The following is a 14,904-nucleotide window of genomic DNA, read 5'->3' as shown; positions in this document are numbered from 1 at the left end:
AACTAATATTAGTCTATCAATGATATTATCGAAAAAAAAGATAGCTCTGCAAGAAAAAAATTTGAAAAAATAAATAAACGAGTGTTACAAACTGAAAAAATTATCATTTTTAATTGAATTTTCTTTCCTGATTAAACAACTGAATTCGACCAAATTAAAAATTTTAATTCTGTTATATTCTGTGGAATTCTGCAAAACAGAATTCAACTGAATTGAAAATTTGAATTTGAATTAAACAGAATAAAACCGATTTAAAAATTTTAAATTCGTTTTAATTCAGTTTAATTCGGATTCAGAACCAGAAATCGGAGAATTACTTTCGAATTAATTAGAATTAAACCGAATAGAATTATTTGAATTCATTTTAATTTGGACAAATTCTGGTTTTCCTGTCGAATTCGACAGAGTCCATTTTTAAGTTAGGTACCGAATTAACAGAATTTAACTGAATTAAATAGAATTAAAAATTTAATTCTGTTTAATTCGATCGAATTCAGTTGTTTAATCAGGATTCTAAATATTTCAAATAACTTAATCTTGGGAATTTGGGCAAAAAGTGAAGATGTTATATTATAAAATTTGCAACGTTTCGCTGATTTATTTCAGCTTCATCAGGCGATCTAACAATCAAAAAATTTTTTTTGTTGATATAAATATTTGACATATGAAACAAAAATAACAATAGTTACTCTTATGGTTAACATCCTCGTCTAGTTTTTACAAAGTCAATAGATGTAATAGAGTAAAACAGCATATTTATAATCTCAAACATTTCCTCAAATTACAATATCAACAACTTGCTTAGATTCCTCTCAAATACCATTCAAATTAATAAATGAATAAGATTTCTTCTAGATGGTTACCCTGGTTAAAAATACTGATTGAAAAGAATTAAAAATGATAAAATTTGAATTCTTTTCAATAATTTAAATTATTTTGTTTGTATATATAGATATACAGTTTGCATGGAGTAGCCACTTCTCAATTCTTTTCAATCAATATTTTTAACCAGGGTATATTTCCAAGTTTTCGTATGACTCGAAAAAAATTAGTCAGTTTTTTAGGCCACCCTAATATATAGATAAAAAATTTTTAAGAGCTCGCTTTTTTTTGTTAAAAAGTTCTGCAGCGAAACCTAGGACAGCATTCGCCAGTTTATGGGAAAGATAGAGAAAATAAAAAGTTGATGACACACAAACATTTAAAAATATTATTAGTTTCAAACGCTAGAGTATCGATAGTAAAAAGTCATATGAGGATTCCGCGTATTAACGTAAATCAAAAAAAGACTTTGACGAGTTATAAAAAAAATTACAGATACGGCACTAGAGTAGTTGGAAAAAAAAATTGTAAAAAAAATTACGATACTTAGTATGTTGATATATATTTATATTTATATATATAGTGGTAGTGGTAAAGTCTCGAATCCAAATCTGTAAGTGGGTCAAGAGTTTTGCAGACTTTCTGCGTTAGAAGCTTGGCTTCCAATTACTTCTACTACGATTTCCAGACTTGGTGGCACCAGTTATCTAGACTCTACGACTAGAGGAGCTATCGAATTTCTCGATGACTTTTCTCACCGCTTTTCCTCCCATGTAATCTTATATTCACTTAAGGCATAAATTTAAGGTACGCTGACATAATGAATAATAATTTCATATTTTAACTATCGATTAATACTAAACTTATTATACAAAACATAGGGGTGAGTGCACTCATGTACGCCCGTTAAAAGTTATACTTCTTTAGCGTGACGGAGAACAAAATTTTATTACCCATGAAAATAATTTATGCACATATCATACTGAAACCAATAACTTCCTTTTGTTTTTTTGAAAATTTTCCAAATGGGAATTAAAAAATCAAAAAAATTTCAAGGGAATATCTGGAATAATTAGGGAATTTAATGCAACCGGGAAATATCATGGAAATGTCAGGGAATTTCGAAAAGTATCCGGGAATTAAATTGTGACAGTTCAAAATTTAAAAAATTTTAAATTATACACTAGGTATAAAAATTAAGGGATATTAAAAAAATTTCAAATTTTAAAGTGATTTTCAACAGGTTGTAACTCGAAGGGAAATGGTCATACGACAAAAACAAAAAAGGCAAATTGTAGCTTCAAGTGTCTAGTTTTCTGATCTGGTCTTTAAATTTTTTTATTATGTGCGGTTCCGGAGTAATCCTAAGAAAACTATCGAAACAGAAATTTTCCAAATTTTTGCTCGTTTTAAAAACGGTATTCGAGCTTCAATAAATTTTTTTCGATAATTATGATTGATTTTTGATTGCTCCGGAACTGTGCATAATAAAAAAATTTAACGACCCAGATCAGAAAACTAGACACTTGAAGCTACAGTTTGACTTTTTGTTTTTATTGTTCGACCATTTTCCTTCGAGTAACAAACTGTTGAAAATTAATAAAAAATTTGAAATTTTTTTAATATCCCTTAATTTTTGTAACCAGTGTATTTTTAATTTATTTAAATCATAAACTTTCTTATTAAATATTTTAACTTGTACATTTTTAACATCGAATAATCAAAAGTAGGCAATTTTAATTTATTTTATTGCCATTTTTTCTGGTTTCTCTTATGATTTAATTATCAAATTTAATTATTAAAAATGAAAATATAATAAAAACTTTGAATATCTAAATGATACGAATAAAATTTCTAAATCAGGGAAAAATGTGAAAAACTTTACTGGAAAACCGGGAAATATCAGGGAATTTTGAAATCATTTCTTTGTGGCCACCCTGCCATTGTTTAGACTATTTTCCGACTTGTTTTCAATAATTTCTAGCCTTGTTTTGATCGCCTGTAGATCAAAGTCAGACTTTTTCTCAAAATATTTTGCCTTCTTTTGTTTTTATCCAGACCAAAATCCACTTTTACTGTCTATAATTTAAATTACTCTGCTATTGATCGTCTTTAGATAAAAAACAGCCTAAAATTTTTATAAAAATTTAAAGACCGACCAATTAGTCCAACAATTTTCAACTGAAGCGCCAAACTCGATTAAATTTTACAAGTTAATTAAATACAAATAAGCAGTAAAATTGAATATCAAAATTCAAATTTGTATTTCATTTAAAACAGATTAAATTTCTCTATCCAGTATATTTCCACTAAAAAAAAATAAATGCATCGAGAAATAAAATGTATTGAAAACAAACCTATGAAATATCAACATGAAACTATCAACTAACCTTCTGAAATCACGACTCCAACAGGCGTAGATAACTGGATTCATTCCACTGTTAATCCATCCCAACCATGTTACTGCTGCGGAAACCATTTCCTCATTCCAAATACACCTTGAACAGAATCCAGATAGCAAATTGACTACAAAAAATGGTAACCAGCAAATAATGAAAACGCCCATGACTATTCCCAGTGTTTTCGCAGCCTTTTTTTCTTTTGCAAATTTCGCTAATTTACGTGATAGTGAAAAATTTTTTCCCAAATTCTGCTTATTGTTTATTTTTGTCGACGGTATCCGTGTGAGTCCATTGTTGTGAAGCGTAAGTGGTTCTTCCATGTCTTGTATATCTTCAGGCGTACTTGATGCCGTACGAAACAGATGTCTTGCATCAGTATTAGTAGCGCCCCCACGATGTATCCTTAATGTGAGCTCTAATTCGCCTGACGCCATCATGACTTGTTTCGTGCCAAGTTTAAGACTGCGCGTTTGAATAACAGCAGCCCGATAAATACGATAATAAGTGAACACCATTACAAATAATGGCAAATAAAAGCTAATTGTTGATGAAAATATCAGATACCCCAGATTTTCTGTAAACGGGCATTTATCTTTTGGCACTATTTCCGTACGTACAGCACGCCACCATGCTATTGCAGGAAATGATATTGCACTCGAACAAATCCATACAATAGCTATCAATATTGCCGCACGTTTTCGACTCATACGCATGGGGTAAGTAAATGGATCAGTAATTGCCCAATAGCGATCTAAACTAATAACGCACAGATTCAAAATTGAAGCGGTCGAAAATAAAACGTCCAATGATCGCCACACGTCACACCAATCAGTTGTAAATAACCAACGATTTTCTAGTACTTCATAAATTGCGCTAAATGGCATTACAACGAGCCCTACTAGACAGTCGGCAAATGCTAATGAAGTTACAAAGTAATTTGTCGCGGTATGTAAATAACGTTCACGGATAACTGCTAATATCACTAGGCTGTTGCCAAAAATAGTCGCCATGGAAAACAATATTAATATCACGGCTAATACTGCACGGTCACTTGCTAAATCCCATAAATCGTCGGACGTTCGATTCACATTGTAAGATAAATTATAGTATGTATAATTTAGGTCACGGGTCACCATCGACTCGTCCCAATTGAATAGTAGTATATCACTTTGGTTCATCGTGTTATTAAATCTTTTGTTATCCACAAGCTGACGATTTTCAGGTTTGCTGACATCCACTTGTGCTGCTGTCGAGTTGTACAGTTTGCAGCATCATGACAGCTTTTTTTATTTTATCATTTTTTTATGAGATGGTCACTGAGTACCTGAAACAGGTGACATTTATTTAATATGGAATTTTTTTATCAGTGATCTTAAACATTAAGATTGAGTATATGAAAAGATATGAGGAGAGTGGGGCAAAATGGACTTATTTATATCACATATAAGCCTTTTTTAAGTGGCCTATTTTGCCCGATCCCTCTACATAAAAGTAGAAATTATTGTATTTTATAGCAAAATTAAACGTATGCCCCGTATGAAAAAACAATATATGGTTAAAATATATAAAATCATATTTGTTTGCAACAAAAAAATATATGATATATGATATTGTATATTACAAAAAATCATATAGAGATTTTGGCCGATTTAATATAAAATTATATACAGTAGTAAATATATGTACTCCATATATGTAACTTATATGTTTGTTATATTAAGCTATATATACATTTACATTTATCTTATAATATATTGTATTGATATATTTCCTTTTATATTTAAAAAATATAAAATTTTTATATGAAATGAAATATATGGTAGCATATAATTTATATTATATATGGCACCATATATTTTCTTTGTTATATTTAAGCATATATTTTATTCGGTGTATTTATATGTATATGGGTATATATATTCGCATCAAATTAACTAATTTTGAAAATTTTAACTGCAATTTAAAGAGTATATTAAAATTTATATCTAATTTAATTGGAGTTGGTCATACGAATAAGAAACTTTTTTTTTCCATACACAATATAAATATATGTTTTTATATATGATCAGAATATATTTTTCGTATATGATAGAAATATATATTTTTATGTATGATAAAAATATAGTTTTCGTATATGACAAGAATATATATTTTCATATATGATAAAAATATATTTTTTGTATATGATTGACATATATATTTTATGTATGCTAAACATATACGGACTCGTATATGATGAATACTATATTTTTTAATATAAAAAAAAATATATCAGAAAATATAGTTAAATTGGCCACATATATTTTCTGATATTTATCATATATTTTGACCATATATGTTATTTTCATACGGGTGGTTACTGAAATTTCATTTTGCCAATGGAAAGAAAAAAATTAAATTTTTTTTCGAGTTACATTTTCTTTGGCAGTAAAAATAGTTAACCACCTTTTTGTAATTTAACGATCCCCTTGAATTTAAATCAGTGATAATTCTTATCGGAGGAAAAACTAGTGCTCAGAGCAATCAACAACAGGACCTCAACTGATTGAGAATGCAAATGAATGAAAGAACGTTAAAAAAAAAGTGAAAAAAATGGAATCACCACTAATTTAAAAGCAATGGTTTCATCAGTTTCTCACTCCCTTTTCCCCCTTCCACTACTCACAGACACGTGAAATTTGGGTGTGTCACTTGATAGCAGCTATTTTTTTTAAATACAAAAACAAATAATTTTGACACTTTTTCAAACCCTCAGTTCAGAATTAAAAAGCTTCTTCAATAAATTCTCTTTTGATTAACTCAAAAAAAATTTTATTTGTGTCTTCTAAATTATGTTCCACACCAATAGAAAAAGGTATTCTATAAGGCATTCAATTCCCGACAAAAATATGTCCTGCGATCGCTGTACGTTTTTCCAACGGCAGTGATAACTGATAAAATTGAGAAGACGCCAAGAAAATTTTCCCCATCTCTATTAATAAGGAAATTGGAAATTTTATATAGGGAGCTTCTGAGATAAAAATTAGGAGCTTGAAAGTCAAAATTTTTTTCTACATTCACTACAAAAATATGGATTGGGATCGGAAACAAAAAATACTCATTCCCGATACACTCTAATGTACATGCATATATATATTTATGTATTCTTTTTTGATGCAAACAAATAAAGTGGCGTGATAAGGGAGGTATGGCTGAAACTTAAAAAAAAACATCACTAGATAATCTAATGAAAGACAAAGTAAAGTATTTGGTAAACATATTGATGAAGGGAGAGAAGAGAAGTGAAAGAGAGAAAAAGAGAGAGTATAGTCCGTGTACATAGGTTTGGTGAGGGTGACCCTTTCAACCGTGATCCGGCTGAATGTTTACCGCTACTTGATCAAAGCGGGTTCGATCTGACAGGTCTAGCTACTGAACTACAAGTAGCCTGCTGGGAACGTTTCACACTTCAAGTCTATACTATACACGCTATACACTAACACTATAGACGCTAGTCTCAAAATTCATCTCAATTTAAAAACGTTTAATGAACGACTAAAAAGCCTGTTCGCACTGAGTTTAAATAATACGGCTCGGAAAATTTGATCTGCTTTAAAATAAATAAAAATTTTAAGTTACTTCTATTCAATTTTACTTCTATTTGTATTCAATTAATATGTGAAATTTAATTGAGTTTTGCCCGTGCCATTCTTTAATTAGACTATTTTTAATCTTCATGGTGGCCACAGATTTTTGAGATTGAAATTCCATGACTTTTCCAGGTATTCCAGTCAAACAATTCAAAAATTCCCTGACTATGTGTAGTAATATTAAATAATTGGAAATATTTATTTAATTTGAAATAAAATGGTATGAGTCAGTTTAATCAATAATTAATCATTGTCGTTAAATGAAACTTTTTTTTATTATTTGTCAATGTTCATTGTTTTTTTTTTTTATTTATTAAATGAATAATTTTTGATTTTTGATTTGAAATCCATGTTTTTATATAACTTACTCTATAATAAAATATAAATAAATTTTTCATTTTCACTAGAATAAATTTCATAAATAAGAATATTTCATAGAATATTAATAAAGTATTAATGAAGTACGCGAATAATAAATATAGTGAAACTTATTAGTTCATTACTTATGTATACATTTAATGTTTTTAGTTTTTTTACTTGTCAATATGGATGTTAATAGCTTGAAGATCCTGGCGATTGGTTTCTACTAAGACTTTTTTTTCTAACAGTCTTGATAATTATAACTGCTTCATTTTTTCGCTATTGGAATCAATTTCTACTAATTTTTTTTCGATGGTTTTACAACCGCATTCGCGCTGCGTCGCTTTTTCAACAGTTTTGACAGAAAACTAAATTTGTCGGATTTTTTCAGTCAAAAGAAAGAAAGTGAAAATTTTTCCAGCCTTGTGACGAAATTCCCTGACATTTCCCTGACTTTTCCAGTAAATTTATAATTCCCTGACATTTACAGATTTTCCAGAAATGTGGCCACCATGAATCTTGTTTCTATTTTCAATCTAGACCAAAATCTTTTTTTCTGTCTAGTGTTTTTAGTCTGTTTTCGATCGTATTCAGATAAAAAACAGCTTAAAATTTTAATGAAAATTCAAAGACAGATCAATCAGTTCACATACAGAGCAATCGACAGCTTGGAATCAAAACTGTCAGTAGTTGAGAGGTCCCAGGAATGATTGTGGATAAATTAAATTTCGACACAAAGCAAATCCGGTTATGTACTTAATTATAATCACAACAGTTTTAATGATAAAAATCAACACAATCCATGCTTTTAATGATACGATTCTTCCTGGGAGTCAATGTTGGAGCGCAGGTTCATATTCGCGAGGCGATAGATAAAAATCCCGAGAGTAAGGCACATGGAAAATAGATAAAAATCAACCGAGAATCATCGTGACATCCAACCCATCTTTTGTTTTCCGATCGATTGACTCGATTAAGCTGGACACATTCGACGCTTCTGTGCCGCCGACAGATACATAAAACATTTTGAGATAGTTTCAAACTACAACAGCTGAACAAACGAAATTAAAATCCTATTTAAGAGATTTCTCGAGAGAAAAAGCTCAAACTTTTTTAAAGAAATCATCGACTGACGATTTAAACAATTACGATAGAATTTAATTGACGTTAATATCACATTTGGAGAAAAAAATTTTTATGTTTATTCCAATAAACAAAATTAAAAATGAAAATCAGATGAGACTTTTGACAGTTTTGCGGAAAAGCTTTCTGTTGATTTATCTATTACGGATAATTTGCTTTATTGAATCATTGTCTAAAGATATGAGAACATATTTTATGAAAAGTATTGATCAATATTTGCAGAAAGCGATTTTTCATTCAGATAAAACTGTGTTCCTTCTAAAAACTGTTAATTTTTTAATAGAATAACATAAAAAATCGATCTATCGGACCCTGCGGGCCAGCCCTAAAACTTCCCGCTGTTTTCGAGCTACTTGAGCTCGAAAAAATTGTTATGAGTACATTTTCGAGCTTTTCGAGCTCAAAAATACTTTTGTATGCATTATCTCTTAAACGAATTGACCGATTGAGAGATTGAGATGGCAATCGACGCATTTTATTAACTTCTAGAGCTGATCAAATTTTGAAATTGATTTATTTAGTCGTTTTTGAGAAATTTCAAAACAACTAGAAAAATTGTTTTTTTTTTATTCTTTCGTTAACGGTTTCTCTTGAACGAATGAAACGATTTTGATAGTTAAGGTGGCATTCGATACAGCTTATGAAGTTTTAGAGCTGATTAGATTTTGGAATCAATCCACCAAGCACATTAAAAGTTATCCAAAAAGAACATTTTTGAAAAAAATTTATTTTTGGAATATCTCCGAACGCACCCTACCGATCAAGCTCAATTTTCTACAGCTTCTATATATTAACAAGCCGCGTCGAATGACACCTTGACGATCAAAATCAGTTCACCCGTTCAAAAGTTACACATATTTACATACGCACGTACGTACGTACATACACACATACAGACACTCGAACACCATCTTAAAATTAGTCAGAATAGCTTCCTAGAACCTCAAAACGTCAAGATCCGATAAAAATTTGATTTTCGAAAATCGGACCGAAACCAATAACTTTCCGAATTTTTGAAAATTTTTAATTTTCTTAGCGGGAAGTTAAAAACAGAAAATCCCATTCGAGCTTCCGACAAAATACGGTAATGTATAACAACTGTATTGTAAAATAAAAAATAGGAAAATAACTCAACGATATAATAATTACAAGTATTACGTTTCATAATTAGAAACACGAATGGATTAACTGTATATCGTTTAATAGGCGTGACTATTCAAGCAATGGTTTAAACTCAAGCTGCTGTTGACACTAGAATCGCAAACATGATTCGCAAACCGACTGGCTCTTGACATACAAACCTTGGATTATAACTGAACGCTTAGTATAAAATTCAAGTCTCTTAGGATTGAGCTTAACTGACTGTTGCAGATGTTATAACATAACTTTGTCGATGACTAAGTAATCACTCCTTACTAAATTTAGATATCGGAAGGTATATAATAGTTCCTTAATAATCAATTTGTGAACATTGCAATGTCCAATCCTTCTATTTATTTAAAAACCTATGAGTAATGAAGACGTCACTTGGCAACCGAAATAGAAGTAGGGCTCAATATTTATTCATTTCCGTGCTTTCAGATGAAAATTAATTAGAAAAAGAATGTCTTTGACGTTTATTAAACTTTTCAAGACTGAAACAAGAATATTGTTGTTGAAGTTCCTCAAAAGGTGCATGCAGTGGCCAATAAACCACAGCAGTAGGTAGGTGGTGTTCCTTTCAAGTATGCTGATCCAATAATGTATTCCAGCGTACCAGGTTTACTGATCCAAGTGGTAGATAGCACTAGGGTGGCTTTAAAGTGTATAGAATCGTGTAAGTATAAAGCAACACCCCCATGAACTTACGATCATTTCTGACGACAGTATACTCTGGAAGCCGAATAACGGAGTCACATGAATATCCAGTCATGTTTCGGTGACAGCAATAACAACATGAGGTTTGATTATTCATCAACACTCACAGGTCATTAAGATGAACCCTACGACCATTCTCATTGAGACATAGTCGAAACTCTGATGATGTTAGTGAGGTGACAACATTGGATTGGGAGCAACTAGAGTATTGAGTTGTATTTGTACTGAGTTCTATGATTCTAGTAATTTCGGCAAGTGACGATATGTATGAGCGAATTGTCATCTTTTTTAGCAAATGTCGAATCATTCCTAGTCCAGATGTATTCCATGGGTTTGAGTGTTTTCTTTGTATTGCCGAACAATTTGAGTCCTACTGGATAGAAGCCCGTTGATATTGATGGCAAAGTCACCAATCCCGTACGGAAAAATTATATATCCGTATATATTTGGGAAAATCTGAATATATGCTGAATACATGCGGCATATATTCAGATTTGCCCGAATATATACGGATATATACTTTTTCCGTGTGGGATAGGAGCTGACACTAGGTATGAAGTAATGCTTAGCTCACTTTGCAAGGGTAAGCCATCTAAGCATATCTATACTTTTTGACTTTGAATGATATCTGAATTAGCGCACATTGTCATGGTAACACGTCATTGCTGGAGGTAGACAAATTCAAGGTATTTGCAGAACCAGCAGCACAAGGCAATGAATTAGCTATCTGTTTAAAAAGCTACCTAATACTAAGTCTTGTGTCGAGACAGTGACGCGATTTCACCAATAATGGCAATGACAAGGCTGGTCAGTAGAGGTGGGTAGTTCCGGACCTGTATAGTTCCATGAACTATGTCTTTTTTGGATACGTATCCGATCGTTCCTCAAAATTCACTTTAGTATACTCACAAGTTCTTTTTTGTCCGCCACTGCCGTCATTAGCAACAAGCAGTAAAGCAGCAGAATAATTTTTCATTAGTGATTTCTTCTGGAACTTTGAGTTGAATACCAATCATAATTCATTCTCTATTTAGTATAAAATAATATAGTCCGCCGTGAATGCGTCTTAAACACATAGGTCGCATAGCATAATGTTGTGTATACTAGAATATGTTGTATGTCTACGTTCTAAACACTGAACCTTTATGAGAATGAAAAACATTAAATAGTTCCACGGATATGATTCCAGGAACTAGTTCCTTTTGGCTCCGGAAACGTTCTAGGTTCAATCCGGAATGTTCCCGGAATTACCCACTTCTACTGGTTAGTAAACTAGTGTTTTGGCTGAGGGTGTTGTGGTTTATGACGTCAGTGAGCATAGAGATTTCGCCATTAGGTCTGGTGTCGATCGCCTGTGACCAGATTTCCCGCGTTCAAGCTTTTCAAGTCTAGTGACCATTTCATCAATAGTGTCTTTAATTTCGGCGTGTCAGCCCGTGTGATATTTAGTTTAATTACAGTCGATCGGTCAAGTGGTTCATAAATTTTGTTTTTCAGTACTAAATTTTAGATATAATCTTTTAGAACTTCGAATGCTGATTTCTGTGGAAAACTCTTCTAGCAATGAGAGCAAAACCAATATTTACTGTTTAAAAAAATTTTTAATTTTCATAGTGGAAAGTTCAAAGCGAGGAAACGCGTATGACTCAATAGTAGCCTTCTAGATAACTTTTTACTCCTCAAGTCTTGTGGTGGCCTAAAAATAATGTTGACATCCTCAGCAGATAATGTTCAAGGCACCAGAGAGCCAGCTCTCAGCTATTGATAAGTTCTAAAGACCAATCTTCCAATCTTTGTTGAGCTTACTTAGATTAAAAGAAATAACCAACCCCCGATCAATAACGAGAGTATCCCGGAAGTCCTTTCAAATAAAATCTATACTTGAGATCTTTCAGGGTCTACACACTGAACTTTCCTCTACAATAACTTTAACTAAAAGTAATCATTAAATCTTTTCTTTTTTTTAACTCTTCAATGAATACGGACAGTTCTACATTAATTGCGAAATATTTTACTGAATATATGTATGCTTTTTAATTAGTGAGTCACCACACCTGCACCAGATTCAATTCTTATTTATTTCAATTTGCATTTTACACGGAAACTTTGTAAATTAATGGAATCTTCATGCATAAGAAGACCGTGTAAGTCTTCAGGAACTATTTTCACACTAAAAATTTGCTACAGTGAAAATGAACATTTTATAAATCGTTGATATTAAATTTCATCAATGTGTTAAAAGTTTAAGCGGGCATAGTAAATGTAAAGCTTACAATAAAAAATGTTTTATCTCCTGAAAAATTAGTAATATATCGACACTGTAAAAAATTTTTGGTGTGAAAACGGTCCCCTAAGACTTTACATGGCGTGCCACGGTGTAAATTGCTATGTATGCAAGCGCAGTATGCGCACTCTAGCTAAACTAAAAATGAATAATGAAATATTCAATGAAAAGATTAGGATTAAATTAGTCACTACGTTCTCTCTAAATATGAATTAGTGATTTTTCATTAATTTCAAGTGAATATTCACTAATTGTCAATGCTACAATTTTACCACGCAGAATTAGTGAATATTTACTAAATGAATATGTGAATATTAGAATTCACTGATTTCACACGTGAATATGAGAATCCACTAAATTGAAAAGTGACTATGGGAATCCACTGATTTCATCGGTGAAAAAAAATATTATATTGCGAAAAAAAATATAAGACACTTGTAATTAGATCCGAAATGTGATTAATGTATTAGAATCATTACTTAGAGGAAGTATACATGATTTTGATTGATGAAAAAATCCCGGTGACTGCTGGGCTCGAACCTACATCTTTCCGATTCAAAGTCTTTGATGCTATCCACTGCGCTGACCTACGCATGTGATCGCGTGAGTGTAAATAGTATATTCGTTATGATACCAAACAATAATTGATAAAGAAATAAAAGATCCGTGATGCTATAATTGACGTACTCTTCATATAAATATATTATTGTTCTGTACTTCTATTTTTTTTTATTTTGAAAGTTTTTTATTAAAATTTTTAAAAATAGCATTGTAATTATTAAGTATATTTATATCTAGTAAAATATTTAATTATTTGCTAGTTAATGTTACTAGTGAAATTGTGAAATTCATAAATTAAGAAGTGAATAACAGTTTCACTTGTAGAAATTATGAAAATATCGCTAGTTCAGTAGTGAAAATCACTAATTTGCTAGTGAAAATTATAGTACTAAATTTATTAGTGAGAATTCACTAGTTTGTTATTTAAATACACTTATTATGAAGTGAATACTGCTTCACTAACGTAATTAATGAAATTTCCACTAATTCATGTTTAGAGAGTTAATTTTCCCAGTTTTTGATTATTGTGCTGCGATGTACACTAATTTAAGTTAATCTTTACAGCTTAATTTACAACGTAAACTTAATGCTTGCGTGCGCTTTGTTTTTAAAGTAAGTAGGTATGAGCATAGAACCTTATTTCAAAAGACTTGGTTGGCTAACTTTAAAAAACAGAAGAAATTTCTTTTTATTTTGTCTATTATATAAAGCAATATATGCCAACCAGGGTCATCTTTTTAAGAATGAACTTAAATTCTTAGAACCGATGTTACGTAGAGGTGATGTGAGACAAGACTATCTGCGTTTACCTACAAGCCATTTAGTCATATATGACAAATCATTTATTGTTACATCAATCAGAGTATGGAACTCGCTGAGTTTAGAGTATCATGTTACAATTATTTTTTTAATAGTGATCACATTGAGTTGTAGGGAGGGTGATGGAACTTTAAAGACTTGAAAGACTAAAATAAATAAAAATTGAACTTGTAACATTTTAACTTAAAATTATTAATCTTAAGAATTTCATATTATATATTAATATGAGAATATACTAACCATATATATTATAAACTGTATGGCCACAAGGAGTTTTGACTTCATGGCCAAATAAAATTCATTTATCTATCTATCTACATTGACGGTGTGAAAATTTTTTACAGTGTACACACCCTTGAAATTTATTTCTTCCTTATCGTAAGGCTAACTATCGATTCTAACATTGAGTAAAAGAATCAAAAAACGAAATGATCGCAGGGATGCGATTTACTAATTGATGAATGCTACATATTTCTATTTCCGTGTGAAAACTAACTTACTATTGGTGTATTAGGTGTTACATGTTAAGAGTGTTTTCCCTCTTATGTATGAGGATCCTGTTTATTTACGTTGTTTTCCTGTGTACAATAAGTTACCGTTTGTGTACCAACATGTCCATGTTCTTCTGATTTTTTCCGCTGACATACAGAGATAATTAAATCTATGAGGAAAAAAAATTATCCCCGTCCGTAAATTTTCCGTTGCTTCAATTTCCTAGCCACGGAAATCCGGGTCTTGTATTTTTAGAAGCTTCCTTACTAAAATTAAAATTTATATTGCTGTTGTAAATCTGAATTAACTTGAAGTTACACAAGATTCGATCGTTAAAACCTTTCTTTATATCCGCGTTGTATAATTGGTGTATTGATAGCAGTATCAGTGAATAATTTAAAGTAACAATGAAGCCGAGGCTGAACCTTTCCGCTTGAAGTGAGTACAATAATAAGTTTAAAAAATTTTAAATCCAGTTAACGGGTCACTTTACAATATGCAACAGGTATTTTATTATTAAACGATTCAAATTATA

General features: G+C 31.0%; 1 protein-coding gene across 4 annotated transcripts in view; it reads right to left on the bottom strand.

Moving 5' to 3' along the window:
- Positions 1 to 14,904, bottom strand: part of LOC130670420 (dopamine receptor 2) — a 34,983-nt gene that overhangs the window by 7,605 nt on the left and 12,474 nt on the right. For all 4 annotated transcript variants that reach the window (XM_057473830.1, XM_057473825.1, XM_057473837.1 and 1 more), the window contains exon 3: positions 3,213 to 4,548. In XM_057473830.1, the coding sequence (XP_057329813.1) occupies positions 3,213 to 4,402 (1,190 nt within the window). In that variant the 5' untranslated portion in view covers positions 4,403 to 4,548. The remainder of the gene's footprint in view (positions 1 to 3,212; positions 4,549 to 14,904) is intronic.

Source organism: Microplitis mediator, chromosome 1 (genome assembly GCF_029852145.1).
Source record: "Microplitis mediator isolate UGA2020A chromosome 1, iyMicMedi2.1, whole genome shotgun sequence".
NCBI classification, from domain to species: domain Eukaryota; kingdom Metazoa; phylum Arthropoda; class Insecta; order Hymenoptera; family Braconidae; genus Microplitis; species Microplitis mediator.
The sequence above is the reverse complement of the archived record's forward strand: the minus strand, read 5'-3'. Positions and strand labels throughout refer to the sequence as shown.